This window comes from Ictalurus furcatus, chromosome 1 (genome assembly GCF_023375685.1).
Source record: "Ictalurus furcatus strain D&B chromosome 1, Billie_1.0, whole genome shotgun sequence".
Lineage (NCBI taxonomy): Eukaryota > Metazoa > Chordata > Actinopteri > Siluriformes > Ictaluridae > Ictalurus > Ictalurus furcatus.
The window spans coordinates 6,593,734-6,606,794 of record NC_071255.1 but is presented as its reverse complement, the minus strand read 5'-3'; the positions used below and the strand labels follow the sequence as shown (position 1 = coordinate 6,606,794).

Here is a 13,061-nt window from a genome sequence, read left to right as displayed (position 1 = left end):
AACATGGTGTGTAGTATGACAGCCAAAAAGTTCAATCTTGCGCTCGTCTGACCAGACTACACTCTCCCAGTGTTTCACAGGCTTGTCCAAATGAGTTGTAGCAAACTTTAAACGAGCTTCGACATGCCTTTTCTTTAGTAATGGAGTGTTGCGGGGTGAGCGTGAGCAATGGAGTGCATTGCCTATTGTTTTCTCTGTGATGACGGCACCTGCTGCCTCCAAGTGTTTCTGGAGCTCTTTCTGAGTGGTCCTTGGCTCTTGGGCTATTCTTCTGAATCCCTGGTCAGAAATCTTACAAGGAGCTCCTGTGTGTGGCCAGTTGATGACGGCGTGATGTTGCTTCCACTTGTAGATAATGGCCCCGATGGTGTTTACTGGCGGATTCAGAAGTTTTGAAATACGTCTGTATCCGATTCCATCCATATGTTTTGCAACAATAAGGTTGCGAAGGTCTTGAGACAGCTCTTTGCTTTTACCCATCATGAGATGTTTCTTGTGTGACACCTTGGTAACAAAAAGCCTTTTTATAGACCATCAGTTTACTAACCCAGCTGATATTAATTTGCACAGATAAGGAGTATAATTACTTTCTAATTACTTATAGATTTCAGCTGGTTCCTTGCTGCTTTTTCTTAGTGTGTTCAATACATTTTTCCTGTGTCATTCCACTTTATTATACACAACTTTATTTATGGACTTCAATGTTTGGATTTCTTTATATTTCCGGATTTCTTGAGTTAACACTGATGTCTGGAGAAAATTTCATGTGAATAACCTCATTGGAAATATATTTACTGAAAGAAATGTTGACACGTTCAAAACTTATTTCCCCCACTGTATGTTTGAATAAAATGCAGGGATGTAGGGACTAAATCTTGTTTTCTTTTGAACACAAGTCAAAAAGCTGACGGCTGAAACGCTTCCCTTTCGCATCTGTCTGAAACACAGATGTCGAGCTTAAACAAACTTTAGAAATCATCAGGGACACACATGAAAATTGCATCTCTATGTAATCTGAATGCACCATTTATCAGTAAACATGAAACTGTGGGTTTTTTTTTTTTTCTAAATATTTTAATGTTGTCTGATCACGAGCCGTTTCTTTTCACATGAAGTAGATCGGCAAATATGAAACGCCGGCCACTTTTGCCTGATTTATCGTAGTCCTCGTGCATCCACGTGAGGTTTAACCGCAGTGCTTGTGGGAGAATCTGAGTCCGTTTGGTTGTTGGTCCATGTCCCCCTGTCTCTCTGCACCAGTCCAAGTCTGCTTGAAATGCAGATCTGCTGCGATTCGTCGCTCCTGGTGCAAGTCTAACCAATAGTAACTCCAAAACCGCATTGAAACTTGTTTTTGCGATGGTTCAGGAAGGCGCCGAGAGCCAGCGACAACGGGAGTGGCAGCAGCTTCTTCTCCAGCGTAGCCCCTACCACCCAGTTACTGTCTAATGAACCTGTGGAATTTCATGTGAAAGTGTTTTGGGGTTTTTTAAACTATATTTAATTCAGCAATGTCTACAGATATATTATTTGAACTAAAATAAAGCGCAAACTAAACTCACTCAATCGCTCTTGTATTCATTACTGTGCTACTGTAGAGGATTTTCACAGGTTATACTGTATGTTAATCATTGGTACCTTTAAATTGAAGGTTGGCCTTGGGCAGGTCCACCTGATAGCCAAAAGTCATACTTGTTTCTTGCAGGCGTGTGCTCGCCTCAAACTCCACCCCAACTTGCAACTGCAGAAACAAAAATTTGTGACTTTCAGAGAAACGTTTCCTTCACTTCATCAAGTCAAACGTCTGATATTACTACCACGGGATATTTTACTGCTGCCGTAAGTACGCTGGCTGATGAATTGGTATTCATTCATTCAGTTTAAAAAAAAAAAAAAAAAAAAGAGCTCTAGTTTGTGTAAATAAAGCTGATATGAAATCAAAGGCCACCTGATCATTGGCTTTGTGGTAGTATGATGCGTGAGCACCTGCTCCTCCGACAGTCAGCGTGGCCACGTAATTGGTGCCTGAGAGGAATAAAGGAGCCATGTAAAATCACTGTAGATCCTGGGGGACGTGCTACACTACCGCTCAAACGTTTAGAAACACGCATTCTTTATTTTTATTTTTTTGTTTCTACATTTTAGAATAATAATAAAGTCATCAAAACTCTGGAATAAAACAAACTGAACTATGGGAATTATGTTGTGATGAATTTTTTCAAGTAGACGCCCTTGTTGCTTAGAATTTCCAGAAATGTATTCTTGGCGTTTTCTCAACCGATTTCTTGAATTTCCCTGAGATGCTTTTTAAACAGCATTAAAGGAGTTCACACCTACGCTGGACTCTCATTGGCTAATTTTCTGAATATTTCGCTGCATGTCATCCGTTTAAAAAGATTTTTTTGTAAATAAAATGTTAGTTTTCTAATGAAAGAGATGAATATGTTGGCACAGTTATATTTTTGTCTCCGACACCGATTTCAAACATTTAACCGTACACCTTCAGATCGAAAGATTTTTAAGATTTAACAGATCTTGTACGGTAGCACTACTTGTATCGTTCTCCGCTTGATATATATCTTTGCTTGTATTTTCTCATTCTTAAGTCACTTTAGATAAAAGCGTCCGCTAAATGAATAAATGTAAATGTAAGATCATGAGAAACGTTTCAACCGAGTGTCTCCAAACATTTGCCCGGTAGTGTATGTAAAGAATAACACACTTGGGGGCATGCTGTTGTTTGAAAATAATCACCACCATGAAGTGAATTATCTTTCTAGAACAGCGTGTCCTAAAGTGTTTTATTTCTCACTGAAGTTTAGAATTTGGACATCCCAGCTCACCCCCTCATGTCCAAACATGTGGCGTCTGTTTCTTACCTGTGTATCTGCCCACTAATGAAGTGACCGTGCCCTCCTCTCCGGGTCTCCTGTGGTACACCAGCTCACCCCCCAAAGCCAAGGCAGGTGACAGAGACTGAAGGTAATGAGCCACTAAAATACCTAGCAGAAAAACCATGAAGATGCTGTTACATCCGCTTGCCCTTTTCCTTCATTCAGTCCCCACATGGGTAGGACTTGGGGCTATACAGTGCAATGCACACAAAGCGTTACTTTTCATTAGTGACATGCAGGAAACGTGCCAAAACGGTAAAACCTTTATTATTTTCACTTTGCTCTTTACTGAAAAACAACGTGGGGATTTGCGTTTCAAAAATAAAACTTGGTGCTAAGTATCTCTGTATATGTCAGATGAAATAGTCGGCATGTGTGAAAGGATGTCCTAAAATTGGAGTTTTGGCAACGTCTAATTCAGGAGATAACTAGTCCATAATTCAGTCATTTCTTCATCTCCAGTAAGCGCTTTATCCTGGAGAGGGCTGCACTGGATCCGGAGCCTGTACTGTGAACACTTGGTGGAAGGCGGGAGAATTTATGCCAGATGGGACACCAGTCCACACACACACACACACACACACACACACACACACACACAGGCGCAAAGGGGCAATTTAGCACAGCCAATCCGCCTACCTGCATGTTTTTGTGAGGAAACTGGAGAACCTGGAGGAAGCCCATGTGAAGATGGGGAGAACATGCACAGAAACTCCACACAGACAGTAACCCGAGCTCTGGATCAAACCCCGGACCCTGGAGCTGTGAGGCGTCAATGCTACCCGCTGCACCAACATGCTGCCTAGTCCATAATTATTTCATTCATTATACTCAGTCGGTTTATTTTATTGAAATGTAAAGAAAAAAGTACCAGATCCAACAAGAACGTCTGGATTGCCCACTGTTACAGCAGCAGTGAAGTCATCTCCGCGGTACTCTGTGTCACACTGCCAGTTCACAAACTTGTGTTGCTGTGTCTGAAACACAAGACAACGCCTCAGTCCAGTGAAAACCAGGGTCAGTATCTACAGTGCTGTGAAAAAGTATGTGCTGATTCGTATTCGGCAAAAGTATTTCCTGATTTCTTCTGTTTTTGTGTACGTCTCATACTAAACTGTTTCAGAAATGAAAACAAAATCCAAGATAAAACAAAGGCAACCTGAATAAACATAAAGTACAGTTTTTAAATGATGATGTTATTTATTGAAGCAAAAAAAAAAAGTTATCCAATACCTGTGTGAAAATGTATTTGCCCCATAGTTACTGATTCCCCAAAATCTATGAAACTGCATTCATAATGGGGTTCAGCTGGACTAGACGCAACCAGGCCTGATTACTGCAAACCCTGTTCGATCACATCAACACTTAAGTAGAACTTTTTCAACAGCATGAAGTTGAAAGAAATTCCAGAAATGATGAGGAAGAAGGTGATTGAAATACATCAGTCTGGGAAGGGTTACAAAGCTAGTTCAAAGGCTCTGGGACTCGAAAGGACCACAGTGAGAGCCGTTATCTCTAAATGGAAAAACTCGGCACTGTAGTGAACCTTCCTAGAAGTGGCCGACCTTCCAAAATTCCTCCAAGAGCACAGCAGCTACTCATCCAGGAAGTCACAAAAGAGCCAAGGACAACATCAAAGGACCTACAGACCTCTCCTGCATCAATAAAGGTCGCTGTTCATGACTCCACTATCAGAAAGACACTGGGGAAAAATGGCATCCATGGAAGAGTGGTGAGGTGAAAACCACTGCTAACCCAGAAGAACATTAATACTCGTCTGAATTTTGTCAAAACACACCTTGATGATCCTCAAACCTTTTGGGAGAATGTTCTGTGGACTGATGAGTCGAAAGTGGAACTGTTTGGAAGACAGGTGTCCTGTTACATCTGGCGTAAACCAAATACAGAATTCCACAAAAAGGACATCATATCTATGTTCAAGCATGGTGGTGGAAGTGTGATGGTGTGGGGATGCTTTGCTGCTTCAGGGCCTGGGCAACGTGCAATAACTGAGGGAAACATGAATTCTGCTCTCTACTAGAAAATCCTAAAGGAGAATGTCTGGTCTTCAGTCCGTTAGTTGAAACCCAAGCACAACTGGATTATGCAGCAAGACAACGATCCAAAGCATAGGAGTAAGTCCCCCTCTGAATGACTCAAATAAAGCTAAATTAAAGTTTTGGACTGGACTAGTCAAAGTCCTGACTTGAACTAATTGAGATGCTGTGGCAGGACTTTAACCGGGCAGTTCATGCTCGAAAACCCTCCAGTGTGGCCGAACTAAAGCAGTTCTGCAAAGAAGAGTGGGCCAAAATTCCACCACAGCGCTGCGAAACACTGATTTCCAGTTATTCGGTTGCAGTTATTGCTGTTAAGGCGGCACAACCACATGTAAAGTTTAAGGGGGCAATTACTTTTTCACATGAGTGACAGGTGTTAGATAACAGTTTCTTCTTTTGCTTCAATAAAAAAATGAATTAATTAAAAACTGCACTGTGTTTACTCAGGTTGGCTTTGTTTTATGCTGTATTCCGTTTGGAGATCTAAAACTATGTAGTAGGGCGCTATAGACAAAACACTCAAAAGTAAAATGGGACAGTGTAATATGTGGATTGTGAATATGAATAAACACGTAAATCCGTTTTAGCTGATTACCCAGTGTTTACTCACACACGCTAAACGCACAACATTTATTATACACTGTTGTTCTCTTTAACTGTAATACGTTCAGAAGTGTGGGATCACAGGCCAACTCTATAGATGCAATGGTGCTGCTGGAGAGATTACAGAATGAATTTCAGGTAATGAGTCAATGAGTCAATCTCCACCCGTAACCAGTATTGATACTCTATGTATGGATTATAACGCAGTCAGTTATATGTGGTAATAGTAGAGCACGTCATTGTCTGTGCCTTCTTGTGTGTGTGTGTTTGTTTTTTTTTAATGCAGTGATCCGTGTCTAGTAATTTGATAGTGAGTACCGTCATTTCGAACAACACGGTAGAATATGAGGCATTAATCACCTGTACCATTTCAACAGCAAACCATTTTCTTTTCCTGACTGTTTCGGTTGAATCCAAATGTATCCTTTAGTTTTTCCAGCTTTGTATTTTGGTTCGGCGGGGTCTGAGTCCGAACAGATGTATTTGACATGTATAATCAGGCTCAAACACAGCTCTTAGTGGTGGAACACAAGAAAAATATATCATTTTTTTTCATATTTAAACCAGGTGTGGGCATGGACTACAGTTGTGCCCAAAAGTTTGCAACTCCCCATCTGCTAAATCTTAGTACTGTTAAGAAAATAAGAGGGATCATAAAAATCCCATGTTGTTTTTTTTATTTAGTCCTGTCCTGAATAAGCTATTGCACATGTTTACATATAGTGCACAAGACAAGATTATAACTGAAAAAAATTACCCTGTTCAAAAGTTTACACACCCTTGATTCTTAATACTGTGCGCTGTTGAATCATCCTGTTAATATTTCGTGTTGCCTTCTTGAGCATCAGTGAACGTTTGCACCTTTTGTAATAGTCGTGTACGAGTCCCTCAGTTGTCCTCCGGGTGAAAAGATGGATCTCAACATCATATAGTCACTGTTGGAAAGGGGCCAAATATACAGAAGATGCTGGAAAAGTAAAGAATGTGCAGGACCTGGAGGATTTTTCTGAAGAACAGCGGGCAGTTTAACTGCTCATGATAAACAAGGGACTCGTGAACAACTCTCACAAAACATAAACACAGTCGTGGATCATCCAGGTAACGACACACAATATTAATAATCAAGCGTATTTTTTTTTATAAATTCAGCTTTTATCTTGTCTTGTGGACTATATGTAAACATCTGTTATGTGCAATAGCTTATTCAGGACAGCACTAAATAAAAACCAATATGGGATTTTTATGATCCCTCTTATTTTGTTAACAGTATTAAGATTTAGCAGATTCTGCTAGGGGTATGCAAACTTTTGGGCACAACTGTATACTAGAAGGTTGATTTATTATTATTATTATTATTTGTTTTTTTATGTGAACCCCATCCCTATAACCTGGAAACAGGGCTGTTGGAAAAAGAAGTAATTTTTTTATTCAGAAATGATTACAACTTTATTTTCTATTTATGTATTTTATTATTATTATTATTATTATTATTATTATTATTATGTAACCACATTCACCTGCTGAACCAGATGTCCTGTGGAACTTTCTGGCAAGCTTCCTATCTTCTACCTAATGTGACTGAATAAGCAAGCGAACTACGTTTCAAAACAACAATGTCATTCCCAACTCCAAAAAAACTGTTATTTCCAGTCGACAAAAATAGGCACGGAAAACTATTTCATCGGGTCTACTTTCATTCTTTGGTTACATTCCAGAAAGATCACGATATCAGAATCTTTTATAACGCTGGACACACTCAGAGTGCTTCTGGGCTCCTTTAAGCAGCAGCTCACTATTATGCCTATATGATTTTCCAGGAAGTTTTATTTGAACAACGATGGAGGATGATCGCTTAAGAGCGATAAAAACACATGCAGTAAATGCACATTTGTGTCTGCATGCTGCAAATCAGAAATGCACACTACTGCTAACTTGTTTCCCACGAAAAGGCTGAAAAAAAGAAGAAAAACAACTACCTTTTCCTAAGTGCAAGCATCGTCGGCTAGTTTCAAGTCTTTTTCTGTGTTTTTTAAGTTGTAGCTGACCCCCCCCCCCAGGTAAAAAAAAAAAAAAAAAAAAATCTTTTTTTCATAGTTATATTTGTCATAAATGCTCGGGTTCCAAATGCAGACAAAGTCTTACGATATAAGAGAGGAAAAAAATCTTTCCTCTAACTTTTCTAATCCTTTAATGGACACTGTGCCTTTGAGTACTTATAAATGTGAAAATCCCACTGACAACGTTTTATTATTATGGAGGTAATAAAACTCCATGTATAAATATTATAATGCAAAATGAGTGTGTTTGTGTCGGCTGAGGCGTTCCTCCAGTGCGCAGTACTTACCTGCAGAGCCACCTTGGAGCGTACGTGTGTGGTCAACTGGTGGATAAACTGTGCGTTGAGACTGCCCGTGTTATCCATGTCACCAACCATTACTGGAAATGACTATAAAACATAAAGAATGGCATATATGAACTTCGCACAACGCTTCTGTCTCTGCTTTATAAAAAAATAAAAAATCTAGATTTAACGCTGTGTCAGTTTTAAATCCTATCCTACTGGCATCTGTATGTAGAAGGTCACCTTGAAAAATGAACTATATTGATTATACCGAATCAATTTTGTCGATCGTCAGTACTTCGTTACATACTGAGATGCTCTTGAGAAAACCTATTATAATGATCGTTTTCTCAAACAGTTTATTACATAACTGAAGTAAGAACGCTCACCTCAGCAGGACCGGTCTGCTTGCTCCCAACGTATGTGGCTGAAAACCTGTAGCCGGATTCTCCCATGGTGCTCAGTGTAATTGTGTGGCTCACCTGTAGCAAGAAAGGCAGAAGTCGCATGTGTTTCCTTTTCTAAGGCATCAGAAGAAATGATCAGTCACAACCTAGCATGTGCTAACAATCAGTTCACCTTACTGATACTATTATTATTATTATTATTATTATTATTATTATTATCACCTTATTGTTATACTGTAACTGTGGATGCTTTTAAGTGGTGCAGGAGAGAAAGCTGTCCTGATAACACAGCATTTCTGGTCAGCATTGGCATTGCTGATAAAATTAAATGTCCCAGTCACATCTCTCCTCCTGTTCAACAGCCACATGTTCCAGGAACGATTGGAAAACATTATAGACACTTGCCTGTCTGTATCAGTTTTTCATTCACAGCTGCCTTGACCAACCAGAAGAGGAAAACACACACACACACACACACACACACACACACACACACACACACACACTCCCTACTGACTTTCAGTCCAAACACTTCATATGCATGTTTAAACATAACACACTCCAGTGGGTTCCTATCATCCTTGGTGTTGTGAATGTTGTGGCACACACACTATGCTTCCCCATGCAGATAAACCGGGGATGCGGTCCGGCTGTAGGAAGGAATCATTTTTAATAGACATTAATTAGCTTGAACGGATGATTAGACAATCTTTCCAGAATCAGGGATACGAAGGGATGAGAAAACTCTGATGAAACTGAGCATAACCGAGCGAGAGAACTCATAGGGGAAATATGACAAATATTTCTATAACAAATCAAATATCTATTACAAATACTTTAGCTACATAAAGTCACTTTTCCCAGTGATTCAAGTGCTCACTTGATTTCTACAGTCTGTATTAATGCACAATTAACTCATTATATTGAGTTACATTACGGTAGCTGCTTTTTAGCCTAATTAACTGGGTTTCTGGGCAAGTATAACATGGGATTGGCCAGCACATTACCCTGTGAGCTCGCTCAGTGGTTTTCAAAGTGGGGGCCCGGGGAGCCTCAACAATTTGGTGTGAAAAATACATTCTGACTCTCAGACAACCACACACAAAATCAATTCCTAATGTACTGTAATGATGTAAGATGTAAGAATTAATAATAAAAAAAAGGGGGGATATATTCAGAAGTCTGTATTTTTAATGTGTTTTAAAGACATCTTGCAAAAGGGGGGCCTCGGTCAAATTTTAATGCCATTTGGGGGGCCTTGCCCTGGAAAGGTTTGGGAAACTCTGAGCTAGCTAATGAATTTATGATTTGCCCACCCTGGGAAGTTAATATATATATATATATATACACACACACACACACACACACACATACATATATATATAATTCGCTGGTTAGTTTTGTTTCACTCTTAAGTCTAGTTGTGTAGTCGGACTATCATGAGAATACTGTAACAGGTATTTTAAAAACACTACGATGAAGAGTAGCTCTTGTAATCAGGAAATTCTCACGCGGCATTTTATAACCCAAGAGATGGCATTACCGCTGACCTGGAAGTGATTGCTTAAACCCTTGTTGACCACCAGTCGCACGCCCTCCATCTGCAATGGGAAGACCTCTGAAGGTCAGAAAAAGGACACTGTGAGAACGTATCGGTATCTTAACAGTGTTTCATCACAGTATTAATGTAGCCTTATGTAGAATACAACCAAAAACTGGTCAAAGAATCGACGCCCTCTGTACCTTTGCATTTCCGATGGCACTCCTCAAATGTGCCTGGGTTGAGGAGAGACGGCTCGGTGTCTGTGCCAGCCTGTGCGCCGGTGCCCAGAGACGACGGCATGGTGGGCATGGTGAAGCCGGGAGGCACCGTCAGGCCTGGACCCCCCTGACTGCTACCACTGCCTGAAGCAGGGGGGTTCGGGGAAGTGGCAGCCAACACACTGCCCATGCTGAGACACACAATTTAGAGTTATTCAGGTTCATGATAATATAAATAAATACACCAATTTAATTATGGCTTTGCAGCTGCTAGAAACTGTACAATGAGAGCCTTATGTACCAGAAATATATTATAAACGATAAAGGTACAACCACCTAAACGTAATTTCAACTAACAGTTATAAATATTTATAAACTAGTCATAAATGTTTTAGCAGCTGAAATTAAGTGTGACGGTTTTATTTATTTATCATGTGCATCCTAACAATCATGACAAATTATTTAAGCACCAAATTATTTGAATTGAACTTTTTTTTTTTTTTTTCCACACACAGCATGTTATTTCAGTCTATCATGGCCTGAACCCTTCATGACCTTTACTTCCTACATAAGTACACTACATGAGATATAAAAGCCCAGGCTTGTGCACACTATGTAGTGAGCTGAGTTTGAACTCTTTATCTATTTGGAGACTGGCCCTTGACCTAGGTCAGGTCTGCTGCTAGTTTTGAAGTCTTAAGCCATGCTACCAAACCACCAAAGAACAACAATAACACGCAGCTAGAAGCTTTTTGTCAAGCACCTCCTTTAATCAACGCCGAACTGATGACCAGAGCTCAGCTGATGATAAAGCACACAGAAAGGCTTGGTGCACGGTTCACTTGGCAGGACAGCAGGTGAGCGACATTGCTAACGTTAGATAGCCAACATGCTAACACTTGGTACTAGCTGCACTTCCTTTAATCGTGGAGGAAAACTATAATACCGCACTAAGCCTCCCTGACCTCACTTAGAATAACATTTGCAACACTAAAACACAGCGTATACTTAAACTCATTTATTTATCTACTTCCTACGGCCTCGTGCTCTACTCACGTTGTGTAATGCAGTCCAGTTACACGGCTATGAAGCACCGGTAGGATGTATGGGACAACCTACAAGACCAATGTCTTGGCCCGCCCACTTCGCTCTTCTCTGAAGGGGATTGGGTGTAACATGCTACAACTCGACGCTGATTGGTTGAAGCGTGCTGTAACTGTAAGGCGATTGGTTCCCTGCTGAGTTTCTTTCAGAGGTAAGGGGTGAAGAACAGGAGTCAGGAAGCGACGTAACGCTTTTTAATTCCACTACACGTCCACTTCAAGGGTACTCTGCGGTTATTCCATGTTAATAAACCCCCAGCTGAGAAAATGAACGTTATTCGTTTAGTAAACCTAAGATGCTTTAAACATTAAAAAAAAAAAAAAAAAAAAAACACCTCAGCTGGAAATGCTGCACAGCAATTATATCAATTGTTATATCAAGTATATGAATTATCTTCCATTTCTACTTCATACTGAACTCTCTGCTTTCATTCTTATTTAAGAAGGGAGTTTGTAAAGCACACAGAACCCTGACAGTGCTAAGCAGTAAACTTTATTGCTGTAATCAATGGTATTGAGGGGAAAACTGGGAAAGAAAAAGAATTAGTGAGACAAAGATTAGAGAAACTTCCTGAACAGTAATAAAAGAAAGCACATGTGCAGCTGAAGCCCTAGATGCTAATATAACATCAACATGCTCTAAAAAGCTACACCTGGGTGAGAAAGCTGACTGAAGAAGCTCAGACTATTCACAAATGATATAATTCGTCTGTCTGTTGAATAACAGATCAAAACTCAATTTTTTTAAAAAAATGAAGAAGAAGAAACAAAAACAGAATACATTTCAATTTATTTATTTATTTGTGTAGCGCTTTTTACAATGGACATTGTCTCAAAGCAGCTGTATAGAAACATATAAACACAGGATACAGATTTTAAATGCAGGAATTTATCCCTATTGAGCAAGGAAACACTCCCTGAGATGATACGAGGAAGAAATCTTGAGAGGAGCCAGACTCAGAAGGGAACCCGTCCTCATCTGGGTGACATCAGATAGTGTGAAAGTAAAAGAAAGTTCATTATGGTTTTTATATGAAGTCTGTTTTGTTGAACTAGTTCACTGTTCACTAAAGGAGACTTGAGCGCAAAACTGTACGTGGTAATTGCATTCCTAAGGCCATAGCCGCAACCGTAGTCCCAGTGACCACAGTAAAATTATCCATGTGAAATTGAGGTCCAAAACCATTCCCATGTTATTATATGGCGCCATATTCAGCAATCATAGCAATCTACAGGCTGCACCGCTTGGGGTCGTCCTCAATAGCAGAGTGTAGCCTCCAGCTGAAGAGAACTCCAACCAGATGTAGGGCATCAGGATGGATCAGGCAGGTCCGGAGAGCAGAAAGGGGTTCAGGATTACTGACATCTCAGGAGTATCATGTGTAGCGCGACAGAAGGAGAGAGGGAGAGGGACGGAAAGAGAGGGAGAGATTATTAGGTATGCTTATTGTCCCGTAATGGATGAGACAGTGTACTTTAAAAAAAAAAAAAAAGTCTATTCATGGAAAGCTTGACTAAACATTTTTTTTTTAAAAAAGATAATAATGTTGATAAAAAGCTGAGTGATGCTCAGACTTGTCCTGTATCTAGGAAAAGTAGAAGCCATTTGTAATCAGTTGACAAAGTGTTTGGGTCTACTGAATACGGAGTAAAGCAATGGTCACCAACTTTGTTCCTGGAGATTTACCTTCATTAAGACTGCAGCGCCGACCATAAGCGTGCCCATCTGACCATCTAATCATTTCCTTAAGAAGTTCTTGATCAGCTAAAACAGGTGTGTTAGACTTTGATTGGAGATGAAACCTGCAGGAAGGTAGATCTCTAGGATGAGGGTTGGTGACCACGGTCTGGAGTAAAGCAAAAAATAATTACCGAGTATCTCAAAGCTGTAA

The 13,061-nt window shown here is 40.1% G+C and overlaps 1 protein-coding gene across 1 annotated transcript; it reads right to left on the bottom strand.

Annotated features, from left to right (window-relative positions):
* Nucleotides 1-814: 814 nt before the first annotated feature.
* tomm40 (translocase of outer mitochondrial membrane 40 homolog (yeast)) lies at nt 815-11,782 on the bottom strand. Its single transcript, XM_053622029.1, has 10 exons — nt 11,123-11,782; nt 10,049-10,257; nt 9,856-9,923; nt 8,288-8,380; nt 7,902-8,003; nt 3,766-3,871; nt 2,880-3,002; nt 1,949-2,025; nt 1,639-1,741; nt 815-1,454 (listed from the first exon to the last, which is right to left on the bottom strand). Exons 2-10 carry the CDS (start codon nt 10,254-10,256, stop codon nt 1,315-1,317), a joined length of 1,020 nt encoding a protein of 339 aa, XP_053478004.1. The 5' UTR covers nt 10,257; nt 11,123-11,782; the 3' UTR covers nt 815-1,314.
* Nucleotides 11,783-13,061: the final 1,279 nt, after the last annotated feature.